General features: G+C 39.1%; 3 protein-coding genes across 7 annotated transcripts in view; all 3 read right to left on the minus strand.

Annotated features, from left to right (window-relative positions):
* tanc1b (tetratricopeptide repeat, ankyrin repeat and coiled-coil containing 1b) overlaps positions 1 to 934 on the minus strand; it is a 118,446-nt gene extending 117,512 nt beyond the window's left edge. For both annotated transcript variants that reach the window (XM_073473024.1, XM_073473025.1), the window contains exon 1: positions 827 to 934. The gene's annotated coding sequence lies outside the window, so the exon portion shown is untranslated. The remainder of the gene's footprint in view (positions 1 to 826) is intronic.
* A 7,178-nt stretch (positions 935 to 8,112) lies between these two features.
* On the minus strand, positions 8,113 to 10,941 carry dap1b (death associated protein 1b). The gene is made up of 4 exons (XM_073474321.1): positions 10,810 to 10,941; positions 9,050 to 9,146; positions 8,527 to 8,593; positions 8,113 to 8,385 (listed from the first exon to the last, which is right to left on the minus strand). Exons 1-4 carry the CDS (start codon positions 10,877 to 10,879, stop codon positions 8,269 to 8,271), a joined length of 351 nt encoding a protein of 116 aa, XP_073330422.1. The 5' UTR covers positions 10,880 to 10,941; the 3' UTR covers positions 8,113 to 8,268.
* Positions 10,942 to 15,543: 4,602 nt separating this feature from the next.
* Positions 15,544 to 22,875, minus strand: part of LOC141002099 (plakophilin-4-like) — a 95,537-nt gene continuing 88,205 nt past the window's right edge. For 3 of the 4 annotated variants that reach the window (XM_073473267.1, XM_073473268.1, XM_073473270.1), the window contains 5 exons: positions 22,230 to 22,314; positions 21,952 to 22,069; positions 21,713 to 21,853; positions 20,893 to 20,957; positions 16,234 to 16,567 (listed from right to left, as the gene is read on the minus strand). In XM_073473267.1, coding sequence (XP_073329368.1) covers positions 16,322 to 16,567; positions 20,893 to 20,957; positions 21,713 to 21,853; positions 21,952 to 22,069; positions 22,230 to 22,314 — 655 coding nt within the window. In that variant the 3' untranslated portion in view covers positions 16,234 to 16,321. Of the gene's footprint in view, positions 16,568 to 20,892; positions 20,958 to 21,712; positions 21,854 to 21,951; positions 22,070 to 22,229; positions 22,315 to 22,875 lie in introns of all 4 variants that reach the window. The other variant, XM_073473269.1, reaches the window with a different exon arrangement.

Genomic DNA, 22,875 nt, shown 5'->3' on the forward strand with positions numbered 1-22,875 from the left:
ACATTTAAAATATCATGAAACAGAGAAAATGAGCTGAATTCTCATATTTGAGAGGATATAACCAGATTAACCATTTCATAATCCATTACATGTCTATTAAAAAAACAAGCACCTTTGGCTCTGGCACATTCAACCTTTTTCTGACATTTTCTACTTACAGTGATTCAAATAATTATCAATAGATTAATCAGAAGTAAAAAACAGAAAATTACAGCTGTATTTCACGGAAAATACTGCTTAAATTCTCCAACTGTAACTCCAGATATCAATCTTTAATCTGCAGCTGTTTTGTTGCCAATGTGGTGTAGTAGTTGTAATCGATTAACTCCCAAACTCTTCAATGATTTACCACAGTGCCAAAACACGTTGAGGTTGTACTACCAGGACTAAATGGATGTAAAATAATAGAGAAACAGCACAGGGTCATTTTTTCTGGACCATCAGTGTTGGTTTCAGTGAGACTCGTGTGTCCCGTTAGCTCCAGTTCACACCAACCCACAGAGAAACGCTACCTGTCGGACAAGTTTGATGTAGCTTCAGCTAACATTAAGCTAACTTCAGTGACGGTAACACAGAAAACAAGTCGAGCCCAGAGGCTAAAAGTTTAACCTCGAGTAAGTTGAAAATAAAGCTCAGTGCTGCTGTCATTCCCGGTGGTTTTTGACGGCTGTGACTCAGTGGGCATGTCCCGACATTCCTCCCAACAAGCTGCCGATAAAACCTCCAAACTGTCTGGGGCAACTTTTTGTCCTGAACCGGTGAACCGACGACCTCCAGGCCAACTTCATCGACACAGACAACTTGTGAGAGTTTCTTAATGTCTTACCTGATAAATGTCATGGATGTGAAAGTGCCAAATAAAAGTTTTCCCCCAGTCTTCTTCCAGCGTATCTCCACACGAACTCGCTCCCCACTTGATCCACCACCAAGGTAGGTCGGCTACACGGGACTCAGGCTGGGCTCCTCCTCCTCCTCCCCCTCCAACCCGCATGAGGTCATCTGCAGAGGGAGGCACATCAACGGAGGGCAGGCAACCAAGACAAATACCCCCTCCTTCCTCCTCCTCCTCCTCCTCCTCCTCCTCCTTCCTCTTCTTTTTCCTCATTTCTCTGTGCATGCCTCATGGACGTGACAGGATGCTAGAGATGCAAGAGGCATGATTAGGACAACTGAAAATGTTTTTTATTGCAGTTTGAGGAGGGAAATCAGGGGTCTGGTGATGGTTTTCAAAATAGTGAAGTTCTCTCCAAAGAAAGTCTCGTAAGATATATTTTACAAGTATTTTTATTTATTTAAATAGCTGTTCAATTATGTTTTTTTGCCAGTGATGGAATGTAACTAAGTACAGCACATTTACTCAAGTACTGCACTTGAAAGAGTTGAATTTTGAGGTAGGCTGCTTGTATTTTACTCGAGTATGTACATTTTCTGCTACTTCATACTCTACATTACATTTTGAAGACAAATATTGTACTTTTTACTCCACCACATTTATTTTATCACTTTAGTTATTAGTTACATGTGTTGCAAAAAGTAGCCCAAAACTGATAATCAAATCAAATCAAATTTTATTTATATAGCCCAAAATCACAATCACATTGCCTCAATGGGCTTTACAGTCTGTACAGTGAACGACATCCTCTGTCCTTAGACCCTCGATTCGAGTGAGGAAAAAATTGCCATCTTGTTGGAAAAAAAAGACCCTTTTAACAGGGAAAAAAAAAGACAATGGAAGAAACCTCAGGAAGAGCCACAGAGGAGGGATCTCTCTTCCAGGACGGACAGTCATGCAATAGATGTCGCATGTACAGAAAGAACAGCAATCACAGTTTACAGGTTGCATTGACAGAAAATCTGATACAAATTATATATGTAAAGTATGTGGATCCAGGAGACGACTGAGCAGGACAAGGCATCGCCAGGTGGTGCCCGAGCCGCACGACCTCCTGTCCACCGTGGTGACCTGGAAGAGGGCAGGCCACACAGGATAATTAGTAATAAATAGAGAGATCAGAATGAGGAGGCCTCAAAATGTACAGGAATACAGTTATAAGGAGATAGCGAAACGGATAGCGGAGAGGAATGATTTAACGGAGCCCGGGTGTGACAATCCAGATCCGACAGTATGTGGGGCTGTAGGAGCCAGGAGACGTAGATGGTCCCTGGGGCCCGAGGTCATCAGAAGGGAGCCTGAATGAAAAGAGAGTAATACTTGAGTAAAAATAACCATGTAAAAATGTTGCTTTGGTAAAAGTGAAAGTCACCTGTACAAATAGCCTAGTACTTGAGTAAAAGTATCTAATATTAAATGTATTTAAGTACTGGTAAAATTAAATTCTTCATATATTTACATGTTTGTTTATGTTGTTTACTTTGAGTTGACTGATTATCGGTCTGATCAATTATGGGATCCGATATTCAGCATTTTTCAAATTATCGAAATTAGTGTTTTTTAAATCTGATTGCAGATAAAATGAATTTATTTAGAAATAAAGTAACTAATATGCATTATACATGAGTAAAAAACAAGTATCTGATATTGACTGTACCTAAGTATCAAAAGTAATTTTCTAGCAATAAATACACTCAAGTATCAAAAGTACAAGTAAAAGTAAATTATGCATTGTCTATATTAACATGTGCTGTATGTATATACTGTATACTGTAAAAATGGCTCTGATGCAGTATGTAATTTGCAAAGTAACAAGTTACTAAGGTTATCTAATACGTGTAGTGGAGTAGAAAGTACAATATTTGCCTCCAAAATGTAGTGCAGTGGAAGTAAACAAGCAGAAAATGGAGATACTCAAGTAAAGTACAGGTACTCCAAAATTGTATTTAAGTACCATACTTGAGTAAATGTACTTAGTTACATTCCATCAATGCTAGTTACTCTGCAGACAGCCAAAGTGCATCTTGAATCTTATCTTGAATCAGATTAAGAAAACACTATTTCCGATAATCGGGAAATTTGCTGAATATCAGATCTGATAATCCGCCAGGCTGATAATCAGTCGACCCAGTATACAGTATATACATTCATGTAAATATACATATTAAGTATATTTAATATCAGAAACTTAAATCTTTACTTCTACTCAAGAATGACTTTTGGGAACTATTAACAACACTGATTTCTTCCAGTTTTATTTAAATGGAGCAGCTCTTTGAGTGAACTTCCTGCCAATAATCTCAACACATCTAACTAAAGTCTAACCAAAATAACTGCCTCAGGGCTTTTTCTCTGTTTCCCTTGTAAAAAGCTACCAGATGGCAGAGTTTGATTGTGATGTCCATGAAACACCCATAGGAGATTATCAGGAAATTACAAATTATAAAATAAAAGTGTGTGATACTGATTAAAGTGAAAACAAGCCAGAAGTTCAGAAAAAGCTTTTAATTGGACCTTGTGCTGATTATATTGTCACAGGTAAAGCAGTACAGTTATTTCCCAAATTATGTGTCTACATTCTGTTTCAAAGGAATGTGATCATGGTTGAGAATCACTGAATCCTTTATTATTTTATTTCTTTATTTGTTGGCGTGGTCCAAAAGTCATAAGTACTGGAATCAGTCTTGAAACACTGAGGTGTGCTATCTTTTAATTTGGCGGCAAACATTAAGCATTTGCCTCTTGTTTGATATAATATGAAACTTGTGTAATCCACATTTAGGATTGTTCAAATTAACACTGAAGTTGGAAACTACCTAAATACAAAGGTGAAGTAACAAGATACATTGACACAAGTATTGTACTTGTAGCCTGTTTCCATTTTGTGCAACTTTAATGCACCGGAAGGCTTCATGTGAGAGTTTAGAAGGAAAACGACTGGCTGATTAATCAATAGACATTAATCAACAACAATTTTTGATAACTGGCATAATCGTTGAAGTCACCTGTCAGACAATATGACCAAACATTTTTCTGATTCCAACCTCTAAAATGTCCGGATTTGCTGTTTTTCTTTTGTCATATTATTGTGAAGTAATTATCTTTGCAATTTTTGGACACAACAAACCATTTGTAGATGTCGTCCTGGCCTCTGGGATTTTATTTTTACCCGTGTCAGTCATTTGAAGCTCTACACGACCTATCTCATGTCAGACTATATTTTATATTATATGGTATCTCTTACCCCGCAGTATATATATATCTTATGTCTTTAGTTATTTGCTACTCTGCAGATTAAGATTTTACGCACCAGATATAAAGAAGCTCATAAAACACGATGCATCACTATATTAAATCATCAGAGGACATATAAAGAAACATGGCACCACCTGGACTGGCTGCAACATTAAAATACTGCTTTGCATTAAAGATTTATCGGGCACTTTTACTATTAATACATTTTTGTACCCGGTGCGTCTGCACTTCATATTTATATTCTTTATTTAAATGTGGAATCTGAGCACTTTCCCTACCTCTGCACACACGTTAACTGATGTTCACTTCTTGTGGCCTATTGATGCCCAAATGCAAAATTATCAGCTGTAACACTATCACCAATCAGTGACTTCCTCTTTGTTGATGTACATTAGAAGAAGGTGGGGTGAAACACAAGTCAGGGCTTTTATGTAAATGTAGTCTAATTGATTTAGGTTTGTATTAGTGGCTGTTAAAAGCAGGATGTCATCCAGAATCTGAGTCGACTGTAGGCGTCTTTTTAATTATATATGTCAGCATATAGCTTCATTTAAAATGCCATGAGCTTTCCTGCAGGTATACCAAACCTTGTCTAATGAACCTTTAATCAAGTAAAAGCTTCAAAAGTGCAAATTAAAGCTCAGGCTGATGGATTAGTGCAATAATAGCACAGTAGTGAAGCTCACAGCACACCTTAGTCTGTGGTGACCTCATGAGGTAACATTGTTTTATGCAGCTTGTTTCATGTGCAGAATTTGAGAGGTGTGATATCATAAAATCACAGTTTCTTGTATGTAATTCTGCTTTCTTTATTTCATCAGAGATAATTTTAATTATTCTACAGTAAACCATCATATTCAAAAGTGTAATGTGCACATTTTGGGGGCTGCAAACCACATCTTCCTTCACTCATCCCACTCCTCCGCGTGTGGCGGTGTCGTGCGGTCGGTGTGCGCACTGTTTCCTCAGCAGTGTGGTGGGCGTCGTGGGGTCAGCGAGCCTCCTCAGATGGCTGGGGAACGGGCAGACACTGGCAGTGAAATGCGCCATGTCTGCGAGTCAGAAGACCACCAACTGCTCGGCTCCTCAAACAGAGCCGAAGAGGGCTCTGAACTTCACTCACAGATGGTATCAAAGGCATGTGCGAACAGCATGAGCATCAGAGAGAATATAAGGTCGGCACATTGTGTTGACAAGGCTCTAATCAAGCACTTTTTGGCGCACGGGCGAGCAGATATTGTTTGTGGACTCGTCTGATGCAAACAAAAAGGCTCATGTATGAACACACGGACTTGACACAGAAGAAAGAGGGTACACACGCTTTCATGTACACAGCTCAGGGATTATAGATGGAGTTGCTGTTTAGCAGGGATGTCAATTGACAAGCAAGAAAGCACATTGTGCAGTGCCAGGGTGTGCATATAAAGCAGTACTTATAGACAGGGTTCATGCCCTATGGTTAGGTAGTTTATGGAAGCCCTGAGGGGCAGGTAAGGAAAAAAAAACTAGTGACACATAGTCAATTTTGACTGAAGTACATGAAGAAATTTAAAGTCACCTGCAAGAATACATAAACAATTTTTTTGTCCTATTTGGGAAAAGGAGTAGTGGTGGTGCACATCAGCCTCTGGTGGGCGTGATATGTATTACCACAAAACCAAACGCTTCAAGAAATGAGTCTGACATGTTTTTTTTTTCACAGGTTGGGAAAAAAAGCAAAATTATCCTGACAAAACCTTTTTTCACCTGTTTTTAGAGATTAAAACCAAAACTCACTAGTGTGTCAGGGCTTCCGTAGAAGTTCAGAGCCTTAAAAGGACCATAAAAAAAGAACATATGGACATTTTTTTGTTCTCAAAGTAATGTGTGAAACAGCAAAAAAAAAAGGAGAGAAAAAAACAACAAAAATTGGGTTTAAAGGATTAGTTCACCCAAAAATCAAATTTCAGTCATTATCTACTCACCAAAAAATGCTGATGAGAAGTCAGGTGAAGTTTTGTAATCCACAAAACATTTCACAGATAATCAGCGTTGTAGTGTTCTCCTAAACAACTGAAGTAGATGGGGATGCTGCAACAATGTTTTGCTGTGAAGCTCCTGAAATGTTTTGTCGACTACAAAACTTGACACTGTTGTTTCCCCTTTAATGACAAGTAAACATGTCTGCTGTGACGAGGGCCTGTGTGCAGCATCAAACCATCAAGGTTCATTCTTCAGCACAAACATGACCTCACAGAAACTAAGAAGGCTGAGGAATGTACAGTGGAAACCAAAAAATTGTTTATAATCCAGTCGGCCACCCATCTCCTGTCTTCCACCTCGTTTAAAAATGCACCCTTGGCCTCAATACAAACCTGCATTCATACATACTCAGAAAAAATACTAAATCTAAAGAATCACTTGCCTGTCTGCACCACAGCCACAATGACAGGCCTACTTTCAAATAAGTGCTTGCAGGATTACACGATAGTTTGTGCGTGCTGTCCTACATAAACAAACCTCTGGGTGGCTGCAGTGTCTTCTGCAGACTGAGTCGCCCCGCCCTGCAAAGGTAGAAAATGGTCAGAATCCAACATGACACACGTTTATCCTGCTGTTGTTTGTGCAGATGCTTCAGTACATTTTGTTCGAGTGATTTTCTTCCATTCAGAACATTTCAATATGAGTCACTGCCTAAACATACAGGAATCATCCAGGAGTCAAAATAGTTATTTTGGCGACATGGAGGGGTAGTTTTCTGTAACACTGCAATCGACAGGATTTAGGTCCAATCACAATGTCCCTAAATCCCTGAACCCTCAATGACTTTGTTGAGAAGAGAAAGCTCTTCATTAAACAAAGTAAATAAACTCTCTTTGTTTTCATGACTGAATAAACAAACTGACCTTAGTATGAAACTGTGTTGTCCTTTTTTTTTACTTTGTTTATATGTGGCGGACCCTGCCACCTTTCTAGCTTCAAACAGTGTTCTGGGGACCTTATTTTCCTCTGAGAACAGCTTGTTTATTCAGTTATGGAGAAAAAAAATGTGAGAGTTTGATTGAATTTCTTCTCCTAAACTACATAACGCCCCTTTAATGAACGAAGCTTGTATTCAAAATGTGAATTTATTTTAGTTCTTCTTTCTCCAGACAGTCTCAGAGTATTATTACCTCATTAATATAAATATTTAAATTCTGCTTTTGAATTTCTTCTTCAAAACTATATAGTGCCCCTTTGAGTGCGAGGGGGCGCAAGGGCCAGGCACATCTCACTCTAACTGGTGGGTTTGGGAGGTGTTTCAGGGGAAAAGCGCCATAATATTTCAAAAGCTTATTACTTTTGCCATTTAATAAACAAGAAGAGAATTCAGCTGTAGCAGAAAAGGGGAGATCTTTGGTCGTGATTTAGAAATGTTTTTGCATATAGAATAAAATACATCTGATATTCAAGAGCGTCACCATCTGGATTGTTTAGCTTTTTTTAAAATCCTTTCCAGGCCTCCCTAGTGTTTTACATCACAACACTATGAACTGTGTGCAATTACCTCAGGGGAAGTCTGCAGAAATGCAGAAAGGGAGCATATGGGCTCAACATTTCTGCATTTCACAATTTGACAAAGTGACAGCCCTAAACCCTTTCAGATGATCCTCTGACCTTTGGCGTCTCAAGTTTATTAACAGCTAAATGTTGCCATCTAGTTGTCGTTGTAGTGTACAGCAGAACGAACCATTTGAGGAATAAGGAGATCTGCAATCAAGTGATTCCATGCAATTTCTTTTTATTATTAAATCTAGGAAGTGCCAAGCAATACATAGTAAAGATTCACTGGAGAAAACCTCACTTTACAACCCCCAACCGTCACATTACACATACCCAACACCATCTGTTTTTCATCAGCTGGTAAACAACTACAGCATTTCTCTGACAACACTAAGAAAGGCACGTTAAATGCTGGTTTAAAGAATTCTCACAAATAAGCACAGCCTGAAAAAGCCCATTTTCTCAACTAAATACAGAGCTCGATGAAAACTCTTCATCAACACTCGACAGAGTCCCCTCATGTGTCTAACACTTCATGTTTTGTCTTTCACAGCTGACTTAACACGGTTCCCTCGGGGGCCATCTCGAACACGTCTTGTTCAAAACTTCCTCGGCTGCTGGATGAAGAAGGTCCGGGGCAAGTGGGGCTTCTCCACCGCTGGTCGCACCTTGCTGTGCCTCACGCTCACCGGTGTCTCTGGGAAGTCGTGGCTCAGCTGCAAACACAGGAGGAGTTTATTACCAACACGGCTGTGGTGCCCGAGAGGCACTGTGACAAATCCAGTTTGCTCACTAGGAGTGAACTTGACACGCAGAGTAAGAACTGTTTTTTTTTTAAAAGGGATGTTTTTGTTTACCTTGTCGAGAGTTCCTGCCAGGAGAATGCCAACTTGTTGCATCCTGTTGGAGGTGGCGACAGACCTGCTGCAAGATCACAGGTTCCAAATAGGAGATTCATTTTTAAAATTTAGAAAAAGGAAATATCAGAAGTCTACTAGGTCAAAATGCTGCTGGATATTTTTAAAATATTAATATGAAACTAAAGCTGCAATGATTCATCGATTAGTTGTCAACTCTTACTATTATGACGATCTATTATTCAGTAATGCTGCAGAAAAAGAGTCAAAATTCTCTGATTTCAGCGCCTTAAAAATTGTGAAATTTTCTGGTTTCTTTTCTTCTCTGTGAAGGAAACAGAATATCTTTGTTTTGTGGACAAAAAGATATTTGAGGACATTGTCTTGGCCTTTAGGAAACACTGATCGACATTTTTTACCATTTTATAGACCAAACAACTAAAATCGATTAATCAGCAGTGGAAATAACCGTTCGTTGCAGCCCTAGTTTCTTATGTGTTGTTGATGCACACTGTCGTCCCACCTCATCTTATCAGACCTCTTTGTCTCCTTCTCTGGGGTCCCATGGGTGGCACTCTCCTCCAAGCTCTTCTTGGCGACCCGTTTACCTCCAGCCTTCACTGTTGACCCAGAGGAGAGAGGTTATCTAGGCCGTAGTAGTATGCTGTATATACCTGTGTTTGGCAGGGATCCCAACCCCCCTCTGTAAAATCCTCTACCAAACATTCAGCCTTTAATCCACAGCAACAAGACAGGGAAATGGGACAACTTGGACATTTTGAGAAACTCCAGCAAATGCTCCTATTGCAATGGGAAATACCACAAAGATAGTCAAATATGGTAAAGCCTTACTGATATATTGGTTGGCCGATATTGGCACACAGATCTATTGGTATTGGAGTTTATGTTGCCCGATATTAAAAGTCTTATTATAGCGATAATGCAGAAAAAGATGCTTAATAATTCTTAAATGTCCAATAAGTTTATAGAAACACATGTTTTGGTCATGTTCAAAATTGTAGGAATTTTGGAAAATCAATATTTAGGATGTTAATTCAGTTTTGCAACCCTGCCCTACAATGGCAATGTATAGGGCCCACGGGTGATAGATATTAACATGCCTAACCAACAGTGCCAATAGCTCGAAGGAGAATACTTGCTGAATGTAGATGAGATCACTGCAACCGCCTAAAGCATCTTCATCGCTCCAAAGTTATAATAAATATAAAAATATCAAATATTTCCTTAAAAAGGATCAACTAAAAAAGCTCTACAAAGCCTGGGGCGCTCTGACTGTTGACAGCACTCCCCTCTCAGTAGCAGATAACATGCACAAGCACCCACACGCCTAACCACCTGACCGCTTCAGCTTATAGGCAGGCTGTTTTTCCCCTCATGGAATTATGTAATTTTCCGCTTTCTTTAGTTTCATTTTCATACTTATCAAATAGTATGAATGCTGGTTTTTTTTTTTTTACATTTTTCAAATCCGTTGATAAAGATACTTGGAAAAATATGAAACAAGAAAAAAATAAAAATCACTCTGGAGAAATCATGTCCATGCTTGAGCCATATCCAGAGATGTGGGGCCACATAAATAACACTTAGAAAGTTATAACAACGTGGAAACGGCAGCACATTTTGGCAGCTTCCCATGCATGCAAGAGTGCAAGCTTCACTTAAAATGTAAAAATTAGTATTTAAAATTAGCCACACTTTATTCTCTCCAAATACCATGTCAGACAGATATTTTTTGAGGCTGAGTTGATCGTGACTGGAGCTTCATTTTTGGGTGAACTGATCCTTTAAAGTATTTCAGTAAACATGCAAAAAGGAGGCAGATCGCTTCAAAACATTTTTTTTTTAAACAATCGAGTTTCTCTGAATCAATAATGAGCAAAAACACAAAGAAGGACGGGATATCGGATGCGTTCAAGTGAGGATATAGCCAGTGGGAACACTGTGTGACTTCGAGCACTGGGGCCTGCTGGAAAAAAAAACAAAAGCATGTGGGAGGAAATCACGGCTGCAGCCGCTCACAGTGATGCAATCATCACACAAATCTACAAAACTAATCACTTCCCTCGATACAGTTACAGTGGAGCAGCGTGTGCATCATAACAGGATTTAAAAAAAAAAAAAAATAGGTGAAGAGGAGTGTCGCTGTGCACGGAGCTGTATCTGGGTCGAGCAGTGGAAAACAACAACGCGTTGGCTTCGTGTAGTAAAACAAAAAAAAAAAACTCAAGTCAGCGCGAGTAGAAACGTGTGAGCAGGCTTTACCTGCTGGAGGGTGTCCAGCCTTCAGCAGAGGACTCTCCTTCGGCCCGGATTTGGACAGTTGCTGCACCATTTTTGAAAAGTTTTCCGGAGAGGATAAAACAAAAAGCACCAAAGTCTCCTCTCTCGACGCCCACTTTGTTGTTTTTATACTCAAAGCGAGGTGACGTCACGGGTGGCTACAGGAAGCCCGCAGCCGTGGACACGCCCTTTCTCAGTGTTTCACCGCTGTTGATCCTCCACTAATGAAGCGAAACTGAAACGGTGTGTCTCACACTGATCATACGCTCCAGATTAATGAATCAGACACATCCGTGTATTTTATTGATCAATTTAAAATGCTCTTACTAAGATTTTTTCTCTCTCTTATTTTGAAAAACTCACATGGACAACAACAACATGATGCTCTGAGACTGTCTGATGGAGAAAGAGGAGAAAGAGGAACTAGAGGAAATTCACATTTGAATACATGCTTCGTTAATTAAAGGGGCACTATGTCGTTTAGGAGAAGAAATTCAAATAAACTCAGAAATATTTATTTCTGAATAAACAAGCTGATCTCAGAGGAAAATAAGGTCCCCAGAACAATGTTTGAAGCTAGAAAGGTGGCAGGGTCTGCCACATATAAACAAAGTGTAACAGTATGAAATTGTGTTGTCCTTTAAGGTTTGTAAAAACAAAGAGTTTGTTTATTTAGTTTGTTTAGGCATAAAAAAAATCAGTCAATGAAGATCTTCTGATTAAAATTTCTTCCCCGAAACTACATAGTGCACCTTTAAGTACAAGATATTAAGAGTCAGCAGACACAAACAGAGTCTCTGTGGTGCTCAAGTTGTGCATGACTCACTGAAATCCGAACTTTCTCTTGTTCATGTCATGGATTTTCCTTGAAAAATGAATGTAAAAACGTATGTTTGCAAAATCCTACAGCTGTACTCCAAATGCTTTCGTTATGAGTTTAGTTATGGACTTAAACGGAGGCTTATCATTGTTATGATTCTTTCTATATTTATTTCAAAGGACACCCCTCATGCTGATGCAAAGTAGGGTGAAGTTTCATAGTCCACGAAACATTTCTGGAGCTTCACAGCAAAACAGCATTGCAGCGTTCTCCTAAACTACTGAAGTAGATGGGGACTCGTTTTAAAACATAAAATAATAATAATAACAGAAAAAAAGGCTTGTCCAGCTTGTCTTTGCTGTGAGAATTTTTTCTTTAAAATACACACAGAAAGAATCAGAAAAATGATTACATTCAGCTCTATGGGTCAAACTTAAAAAGTCTCCAAGACTAGGTCTCCTACTTCACTGTGAAGTCCATTCTCAGTATTTATGTACTGGAGGCTTCAATTTTCTACATCACACTTGTGTATGCTAAATACTGGACCAGGATTGACTATTTGTGATCACATTTCACGCTAAAATCATATTTTCAATGAGCAAAGAGAAACCCTGCACTTTCAGTTTGAAGGTACACAAACTTCTATAGTGTAATTTTTGACTGCAGGGAGGCTTTAAAAGTGTCACTCAGCTCAGTGATGAGCTAACAAGTCTAACAGGTGAGTCAGTAGATGTCAATCAAGCACAAATGAAAACACCCGCAGGTATGTGTAAATACAAAAGAGTCCCATCTGGTTTACAACCTGCTTCTATAGTTACAGATAAGCAGTGTTGTAAAAAATGTACGCAAAAGTCATACCTGAGTAAAAGTGTAGATACTGTGTTAAAATTTTGCTTTGGTCAAAGTGAAATTCAGTCATACAGATAATACTTGAGTATAAGTGTTAAAATATCTGATATTAGATGTATTTAAGTATCAAAAGTAGTAAGAGTATACTATATACTATATATAGGTGGACTGATTATTGACCTTGCTGATGATCAGACTCCATATTCATCATTTTTCTGATAATCAGAATCAGTTTAAATAATGATAATAAAAAATAATAATAATCATTTTATGTGCTGCTTTGGCTCTGATGCAGCACGTTGCAAATAAACTAGTAGTTGTAGTGGAGTAAAAAGTACAATATTTTCCTCCAAATTGTAGATTGGAAGTATAAAGTAACAGGAAGTGGAAATACAAGTACCTCAAAATTATACTTAACTACTGTACTTGAGTAAATATACTTACATTCCATCACTGCAAATAAGAAAAAAAACATTTGTGACTCTGCTCTGTCCTCTGTGACATGTTGCCTCACTGCAGATTAAAGCAGAGTTTTCAGAGGTTTAACCTTCAGCTGAGGTCGCTGTCGCTGCTCTGCCAAGCACAGATCTATAGCTGTATATATAACTGTTCTTGTTTTATTCAATACTGCAATGTTATAATTCTCTGTCGCAGCTCTCGTGGATATTATTTGTGTTTTGTGTCTCAGTAGTGCTCGGTGAGGTTGTACAGTATGTTCTTGTGCAAAGTCAACATGGTAACACATTAATTTTCATAAAATATCAAAAATTAAAGCCTTTAGTGGTGAAATGTAACAAAGTAGGCTTACATTTCCTCGAGTACTGTACTAAAGTACCATTTTGAATGATTCCTTTACTTAAATAGATGCAAATTATGTTACTTCACACTTCTACACAACAATCCAGAGTTAAATATTATACTTTTTCACTTCACTTCATTTATTTAACTGCTACAGATACTAACTATGTTCATTTTACGTACAAAACATGGAATCATCTTAATAAATATGGTGCATTGTTGTAGATTAAAGGCCCCACAGATCCTCACAGGTGTTTTCAGTTATGTCGCTGATGAGACTGGCTCAGGTCGGGGTTGTGAAAAGCTCTGCTGGGCTTTCTGTTTGATCATTAGTTACTTATAAGAACAGTCAAGTCATGACAGACCCTTTTCACAGCAGACATTTTGACTTGTCAAAGCAGGAAAATCACAGGTGGAATTTATAACATGAATGATGGCTGCATTCCATTTAGGTGAGCCGGTTCCAGCGCTCTGCTGTTGTGCATGCTCACACGCTGACACGGCTCACTGGGACACTTACTGAAGCGGAGCCATCGTTATTAATGTAATTGGTCGCACCTGTGCGTTTCCTGCTTTGACAAGTCAAAATGTCTGCCATGAAAATGGGCAAGTGCCATGCAACAAAACTAATAAACTTCTGAAGTCTCCCAAAACTATTTTTTATCTTGTTGCACGTGATAAAAATGCTCCAATCTTTTCAGGACCTTGAAGGTCAATCATTTAACACTCTTAAAGGGCCATTATGCATAATGAGAAATTTCCCTCTTGATAGGCCTACTTTATTTTGTTGGCAATTTTTATGTTCTTAAATTCAAGTAGAGTTTTAAAAGCAGCACTTTTACTCACTTTAAGTAAAAGTACAGAGGACTTCCTCCACTACTGCAAGCCCTTCATCGTTTTGGTTCGGTACTCATGTTTGCATAATGCTAAATATATGTGTTTAATCCAGATATCACACAACAAACTTTGGACCAGAAAAATGTATGTATATATTGAGCAGTAAGGGACAGAAGTGAGGCCACAAACAGCTCATTTTGAAGGAGGAAACTGTTTCAAAACGGAAGGAAGCAGATTTCTTTCTGTCTTTATTCATTTACCTATGAACTGTTCCATCCTCTAATATGAAGATCATGTGTAAATGTTAAAATGTGCTAATTAGTGAGTGAATCTGGTGAATCTGGGGCTTTGTGGCCAATCAGACCATCAGTGGTTAAATACAGTAAAGACTGAAGAGCTGCACATCTGGCCCTCTTGGCCATTAAGTCTAGAATCAGTCCTGTTTTAGATTTATTGTGATTTTCACTTTTTTAAATACTTTGTCTGTGCTGAGTTGACAGCTGTGTTGGTGTTGGTGACGTATACTGACTGAGATGATGTAGTTTATAATCTATATTTCTTTCTTTTCCTATCTTTGCGACAAAATGCCACTTTCTTGACTTGCAAAATTACCTTTTTATTTGACAAATATCACATGTGTAATTCATGGCACAATTCAAGCAGGATCAAAAATGTATTAGTCTCTCTCCATTGACGACTGTACACTTAGTTTCTGAAATAAGCTCTCATGGGACACACCTGAAGGGGCATGACCTCACATCTCCATATCAACTCCTACCTTGACTTCTTGCCAGGAGGCTCCAGAGGGCAAATCTGCAACTGTATGTTTGTTTCCTTCCCTTTTCCTCCTGTTCCTTGAGTTAGATTTTGTATTGTAATATGATTTTCTTGGGATCTAATTTATTTTGCAGTGTGGTCTTATTTTTGGATCCAAGGCTGGATTGTTGTTTTGGCCCACGCTCTCCCAATTCAATTTAAGTTTCCATATTTAGCACAGACCTTACCTTTGAATCCTGCGCTGTAAACACATTCAAACTGTGTTGTTCATATCCAGTGCCAGTAATTGTTTCTGAAATGATATACTTATTTTGACCCCAAGGGCAAAATGGTAAGCACAGGGTCAGTTACTGATTATAGTTTGCTGGGTTTCACTGTTCTGCTTCGGGGCGTCTCAGCGGTGCAGTTTTATGAAACACAGGTCTGCAGGTTCACGGCGTGTTTGTGTAAATACAATTTAATGAAACGGTTTGTCCCGCAGGAGCAGAAAACTGCAGAGACAAGACTTCAAACGAGGGAAGCGTTTGATTTCTCCTTTTGGATCTCTGCATGTTCACACTAATTTCTATTTGGGCACCGGGAGTGTAAAAGATATGTTTGTACCTGTCAATAAAAAGATGCGATTACACGCTGCGTTTAAAAAACAAAACTGACCTTTTTATTATTTTAGCGTGGTTGTATTATGATGCCATCTTTGTCCACATATTTCTTCATATATTTATATATCTCTAGAGATTTTAACATGGCACAAGTTTCTTTTTTTAACCAGTGCTGATGAGTGTAAACCAGGTAACATGTTGTTCTTTTTCTGTATTTACAATAAAATGAAAGAAATGTACAAGACTCCATGGCGTTACACAGCTTCAACATTAAGTACAGATACAATTTGATCCCTCTGTACAGTCTAACATTAGTTTACTATCTTTTTTTTTCTTTTTTCTTTGTTGTTTTACACAGATATGAGTTCATGATCCATTTTGGCTTCGGCACATACACATTCCCCCGTCTTGACTCTTACCGCGGACCTTCGCGCACATGACTCACACCTTTCATCATGCTATCACAGCTAAGAGTTTCATAAAGAAAATAAAACTAACATCTAGACAGAGCAGGACGCACGTCTCCTCACGCTAGTGTCACATATCGTCAGACCCCTCCGGCGTGATTCCATCATCTTCTACTAAAATAAAAAAAAATAACTTAAAAACCAAAAATAAAAACATTCCTTGATATCCTTCTTTGGCACACATTCCATCTTTCCATCTGCCATCACTCTCGGTTGAACTCCCCGTCCGTACACACACATTCACTTTACAACAAACACACTTATAAAGCCAAAGATCATGAAAAAGTTTGTCAGTTCTCGTGTGCTCCCATGGCTCCTTGCTTCTGCTGCAGGCTGAATCTCCCCACCTATACCCAGGAGTCAGGAGAGCCGGGGTACTGCTCTGCCCTGTACGAAGGCCTCCGTGTGCTAGCGTAAAAGTCCACGTAGTTGGTGGTGGATTTCAGTCCATGAGGCTGGGAGCTGTAGTCGACCGTGGGCGGGTAGGTGATGACCTCCTCCAAGTAAGGGTCGTCGTAGCCGTGGGGATGCTTCAAGTACATTCTGTACGTGTCGTAGTTCCTCCGGCCTTGCTCCTCTGTGTAATACATAGGCTGCATGGAAGAGAGACAGGTAGGCTGTGGTGAACTCATTTCCACTGGAACATTATCAAGTATTGTAATTAAAGTTATAATCCTCAAGAAATGAAGGACAAATCATGAAATCAAATCATGTTTTTGATTCTCTTTATGGTCAGCATTTCTTTTTAAGCAATTCAGCGTATTTACTTTCTGTAATTTCCTCTCTATGTGGTAGTGTTCAATGTTAGTGGCAGCATCTGGAAGACTTGAAAAGATAGTTGATTGCGAAGTCTCACCCCCAGGCTGTCAAAGACTGACGCTTCCGACATGAGCTCCCAAAAGCTCAGTATTTGATGATCTGAAGATGAGACTCGACAATTAATCATCTTTCCCCAGGAAGTTACATTTTGTTGCTATAATCTAGTGAGACTGTTTTTAATTTCATGTCATTGATGACAGCATCAGAGGTGTATTACAGTAATTTAAAGCTAATGCAAATGTAACATTTCTCACTGCTGCCACCTCATGTTAACATCGGTTGGCTTTTATTGTGAAAGAGTCACAGGATCACAGAGCATTTGTCGCTGAGGGTAGCTCTGATTGTGTCTGTCCACCAAAAGACTTTTTGGACAGCGGAGCAGTTTTGAGATACTTGGACTTGTTTCATCATTTTTTGCTACTTAATTAAGGTAAAGGTATATTTATATGTAATTTTACAATACCAATGTTGAAAACAAAACTGAGTTTAAGTCCCTGTGTGCTACAAGAGAGAAAAAAACAAAACAAACTTTTTTTTAAAGAGTGGAGTTTGGAGAATGAATGGAGAAGTCTCACAGCCAGAGGTGGTATGGTAGCAGGGTGATCAGACTGTGGCTGGTGTGGGTGTTTTTTATTATAATACTAACTACTACTACTACTCCTATTACTACTTACTATCAGCATTGGACTAGTATAACCTGGGGACCTCTACTAATTTGTGATAATTGCAGAATTTGCCTGTGATCTTAATCCAGGGAGAATCTGAGTAACACATTTCACCAAACACAGAGGTCCAAATCAGCGCCTCTGTGATTTGGGGTCATACTTTATTTGACAGCAGTCAACAGCTCTGCTGTGACATTGGCTATATTGACATTTATTTGAGCGATGACAGAGATGGTAAGGAAGAGACAAAAGGTTGTCATATTCAAGTACAGCCACAAAGTCTACTGTTACTTGATTTAAATGAGCTGCAAATGTGTTTTTAAGCTTCTGACACATGCAGAAAGTGGCCAAACCAACTCTAAACCATATAAATAGTGTGGGTGCTGGAGAACAGACGCTCTGCTTCTGAAATGTTGATGTTATGTTGATGCCTTGATATCATACCCGGGGGATGATGTCAGCAAGTTCAAGTAAAATACAGACTTCACTTATTCTCCACGAGAAACACTGATGTAGAGGGGCGATATCAAAACTCACATGAGATCCCCTGGTAATATTGTGCAAACAGGGCTTGCTTTTGCTTGCTCGCTTTTATCATTTGTTTCTTGTGCTTTTTCTTCTATAATCTGTAAAGCACACTAGGCTGCCTTTGGCTATGAAATGTGCTTCATTACTAAGTTTGCCTTGCCTTACTTGGATACGTTTCAGAGGAAAATATTATAAGTTCTCCTCCACCAAGTTATCTTACAGGTTTAGTCAGTGTCGACTTTGCAGATTCCTGTTTTCATTCAAAACCTTGATCAGCTTTTATGATGCATCGTTACCCAGCAGCATTAAATCAGCTTTAAATGCAACTTACACATAAATACATCATCTCTGTTACCAGTCTGCTAATTTAAAATGCTGCATAATTAAATGACACTTACAGGGGCCAACGAGTACTTTTACTTTTGGTAATTAAAGTAACTTGTATTTTTACAAGTAGGAACTCAATTACAGGGATTCTAGACAATTTTACATTATCTTACTTTTACCTAATGGAATAATTTGACATTTTGGGACAAGCGCTTATTCACTTTCTTGCGGAGAGTTACATAAGAACATCGACATAAGTCTCACGTCTGTCTGTTGAATATGAGGCTACAGCTAGCAGCAGGTTAGCTTTTAGCTTAGCATAAAGACCGGGAGCTGGGAGACACAGCTCACCTGGGTCTGTCACATGGCAACAGTACCAGCACTCATTAACATGTCATACCTTGTTTATTTGATTTGTACAAAAACTGAGGTGTTAAAATATCAAACTGTGGTTTACAGGGGTTTAGTCCCACACTATCTCTTGGTCGACCTTCCACCACTGTCAACGCTACAAAGAAAGCAGAAAAAACTAATCTTCCACTTGATGGAAATAAAATGACACAACATATACTAACATCTCTCAGGTTCTGCAAAATGCACTCTCATCAGGCTGGAGATTTTTCAGTAAGTAAACTAATCAATCACCTTCCAGCCCGCATGTCCCTGGCCACTAACGCAACAGAAAACTGCTTCAAGGAAAATGGCAGAAACCCGGAAGATAGATGGAATTGTGTTTATCTGAAATAAATGGGCTAATGACTGTCCTCACACATTAACTGGTCTAAATGTGATGGGATGAAGGACACAAGAGAGCTCCCTCTTTGTCTCCCCCATCTCCTCCCTCCTCCTCGCTGTGCCCATTATCTGAGTGGGCACACATGGACGTGTCGCGCAGTGACAGGTGCCTGAGACGCACCCAGACCAACCCAATCCCAGCAGTCACATCCACTTTGGCTCAGACAATAGTTGATGTGCTGGGTCACTCCCAGCATCGTCATTTATCCACAGTGGAATACGTGTCAGTCTCTTTATATTAGTCAAGTAGGGTGGAAGAGCTGGTTGTCTGTGCCAGGTTTACACAGCGCAGGGTGGAGGGATCTCAAACGAGCGCCTTGTACCAAAACTATCAAACATTTCCTCGAAGAAAACATTGGTTTTCCAGGATGGGATCACACCGAAAGTTTGCTTTCTTCGTCTCAACAATGAAACCAAGTAGGCCCTAAATGAGTAGTCATTTAATCAATGACAAATCTAATTCAGTTAATCGTTTTCAGCCATGGAAAAAATGATAAACATTTAATGTTCAAGCCGCTTCTCCAGTGTTTATAAAAAAGCCTAACACGTCTTATCGGTTTTATTATTCACGTTATTGTTCTTATCTTTACTGTTTGGGATTTCTTTCCTTTTTATTTTGTGTTAATATTTTAGGTCCAATGTGTAGGATTCAGTGACATCTAGTGGTGAGGTTGCAGATTGCTACAAACTTGACACCCCTCATTTCACCCTCCATAACCGTGCCCTAAAAATGGTAATTAAGTTCTCTCTAGAGCCACTGTTTGGCTTGTCCTTTCTGAGCTACTGTAAAAAACATGCAAAATGCACAACAGTGTGCAACATGACACAACAGCGTGTTGTAACTGTGCTTTCAAAAGTGCTGTTTAAAAATAGATTTATGATCAGTATCATCATCACCAAGGGGATAGAGGAAATTGAGAAAGTATGATGGATGCTTTTTTAACTTTTTTCTGACATTTCATCAAAATAGTTAATCAGAAAATAATCAATATTCTTTCTTCCCTTCTTTTTTTTGTTCCTAGCATGGGTATGTGGTTCACCACATTTGGGATGGTATTCTGATTTCTTACTGTGACTGTCTGTTTTATGATGAATGTTGTGGGTGCTGATCAATATGACTATTACACATGAATATGAATATTACACAGAAAGAAAGAAATATTTGGTATTGTGAATTCCTTCTAAAATGCCATTAGGCATTAATCATTTTATTTTCCTTTGTCGACTTGATGGACTGAGACTAATATGGGCTTTAGCTGCTTCTCGTTGGATGGCCTGTTGATGACGGCTCTGCAGGCGGCTCTCTCTGTCTGGGACTATTGTAAAAGTAACTCTTAACTCGCTAACTATTGATAATATGAGTTTTATTATGTTACCCCTGGTGGTCTGTTTGTTCAGTTTTTTTCTGTGTATTTGTGTTCTAAAAAATAACCGGAAAATAAAGAAATTAGAAAAAAGAAAATAATCAACATATTAAAAGATAATGAAAGTTATCATCAGTTTTGAGTGCAAAACGTTACTTGATTGATTTTCTTTTGTTTTGTGATTTTTATGTCTACATGTATCCCTATTCAAAGAGCACCTCTAAGAAAACAGGAAGTCCAGGAAGCATCGCACCATTACAATTTTTGTGTGATATTGAATGTTGTATTTGATTACCGTGGTGCTGTTTTGTCATTGTCATAAGTTGTAAAACACTGTATGAATTACTAAACTACTGTATGCAAAACAATAATTGTGTAAAACAGTAGAACCAAACATTTATGCAGAATGATTGTATTTACCTGTGTTCTTCTGGGCTCCTCTCTTGTGGGTGAAGAGTAGTAATATGGAGAAGGCTGTCCAGACCCTGAAAAAAGTCAAAATAAAAAGTGAAGTTTTGTGTTACTTGATGCAAATACAGTTCATTTGAGATCAGTGAAAACGTCAGCACACCACATCCCCGTTGGGCAAATGTCTGTATTTAGATAGAGCAGGATCAAGAAGTGCTGGAGAGAGAAATAACACCAAATAATTGAGTTGGCCTGGGCTGCTCTGTTGTTTACATAACCCATGGGATGGGTATTTTGGTTGGCACTTGATCCAACCGGTGGATTCCTGAAACACAATTTCCACTTCGTCCTGTAAAGCACCGACTGTTGAGGCTGCGGCTCATTTTGTTTACTCTGCCCGCCCCCCTGCTCCCGCCAACCAGCGTAGGCTGGCGAGAGTTCTCGTCTGGCGGTAGTATGTCTGGGTGCCCACTCACTGCCCCTGTCTGCATGCTGCGACTTGGGCCTGCTAACAATGGCCCCATTGTAGAGTGTCCACCACTGGCCAGGCTGTTCCCTTTACTGCTGTGGGGACCAACTCCAGCACAAAAACAGCTCTGAATTAAACTGACTGGCAGGCTTTGGAGGAGATGATAAGAGAGTTCTGTCTTGGCAGGGAGACGAAACAGCCATAGAATCTGCTCGGAGTGTTATGGGGGATAAAATAGATAATGCCTTGCGCAGAGAGGACCACGGGGTAGCTGTGATTACAGTCTGCTGCAGATACTGTTTGAACAGGACTTTTAAGATGATATGCAGGCTGTAAAACGTTTAAAAAGCTCTGTCTGAGTACCTGTATACTGCTTTTTATGGATGGTGTTGTCCCCTTGGTAATTATAAAATTGCATAGTTGACTGTGCTCTCTGATAATCTCTGATAGTGTCTCTATGCTCTTTGATGCCCAGCATGGCAGGAGACGACGTGGCACTGGCAGCTGTGAAGAGAAAAAAACAAACATATTTTGACATTGAATTCCAGAGGTTTTCCTGTTTCACTGGCCGTGTCTATTTTCAGTGCTGAACTAGAGCCTACCAGGGTGGTTGACCGGGGACATCTGAATAGTGCTGGTGGGCAGGGTGGGCTGGGACTTGAACCGGTCCCTTTCAAGCGTTGACACTGGAGTGAGGAAATGGTTTTGGTTCCATCCATCCTGTTGGGGGAAAAACGAGAATTCTTTGGTTCCTTTGCTCGCTGCTTTTTTAACCTTCTGACCCTTTGGTATTTGCAAGACATGTCTTTCTTTTCTGTTAAAATCAAAACATGTTGTACACATGTAACAGTGTATAAACTATCAGTCCTAATGTGCTTACTTTCTTATAGATAGTACGCAGATCTCGATACTGCCACAGTGTGTTCAGCACCTGAGCAGTTGCTTTAACCACCTTCATAGAGTACCTGGAAAACAGACAAAAACATATATCACACGTCAGAGTCATCTTCATCCCTTTACCACATCACAACTTCACTTGTTTTACAGCGGATAAACTGGAGATATTCAAACTAATGGTTACACATTTTGTGTTTTTTTTCTATTAACGACTTCCTGCTGTTATGTTTGAGCTTCGTTATTATCCAATGGAAAGAAAATGTCTTTACAGTTGTGGCAACAGATTCATATTTTAATGAAAACACAAAACACTTTGCAGACTTAGCTTCTCAGTTGTGATGATTTGCTGCTGTTCTTTTTGATTTAGACTTTTGATCAAACAAACTTAATAGATATATAATAGAGTCTCCTCAGCCTCTGGGAACATGTGGTGGGGTTTTTCGACTAAACGATTAATTTAAAAAAAACTATATAGACCCACACTTTTATCAGTGTATGTAGCATCATTGGCAAATATGAACTCGGAGTGTGTGTTATGATATTGGAGTATTTGAGCTTGTACAGTGAGGGAACAGATGTTGTATTGTTTAAAGTTATATTTAGAAAGACACCAACAGACATTGATAATA

Source organism: Pagrus major, chromosome 9 (genome assembly GCF_040436345.1).
Source record: "Pagrus major chromosome 9, Pma_NU_1.0".
Taxonomy (NCBI): domain Eukaryota; kingdom Metazoa; phylum Chordata; class Actinopteri; order Spariformes; family Sparidae; genus Pagrus; species Pagrus major.

Excerpts from the sequence above, each read along its gene's own strand:
- dap1b (XM_073474321.1), bottom strand. The coding sequence starts at position 10,879 with ATGGTGCAGCAACTGTCCAAATCCGGGCCGAAGGAGAGTCCTCTGCTG. Across the intron at positions 9,147-10,809 it reads GGCTGGACACCCTCCAGCAG|TGAAGGCTGGAGGTAAACGG; the intron begins GTAAAGCCTGCT and ends CTGGGTCAACAG. Across the intron at positions 8,386-8,526 it reads TGGCAGGAACTCTCGACAAG|CTGAGCCACGACTTCCCAGA; the intron begins GTAAACAAAAAC and ends CTGTGTTTGCAG.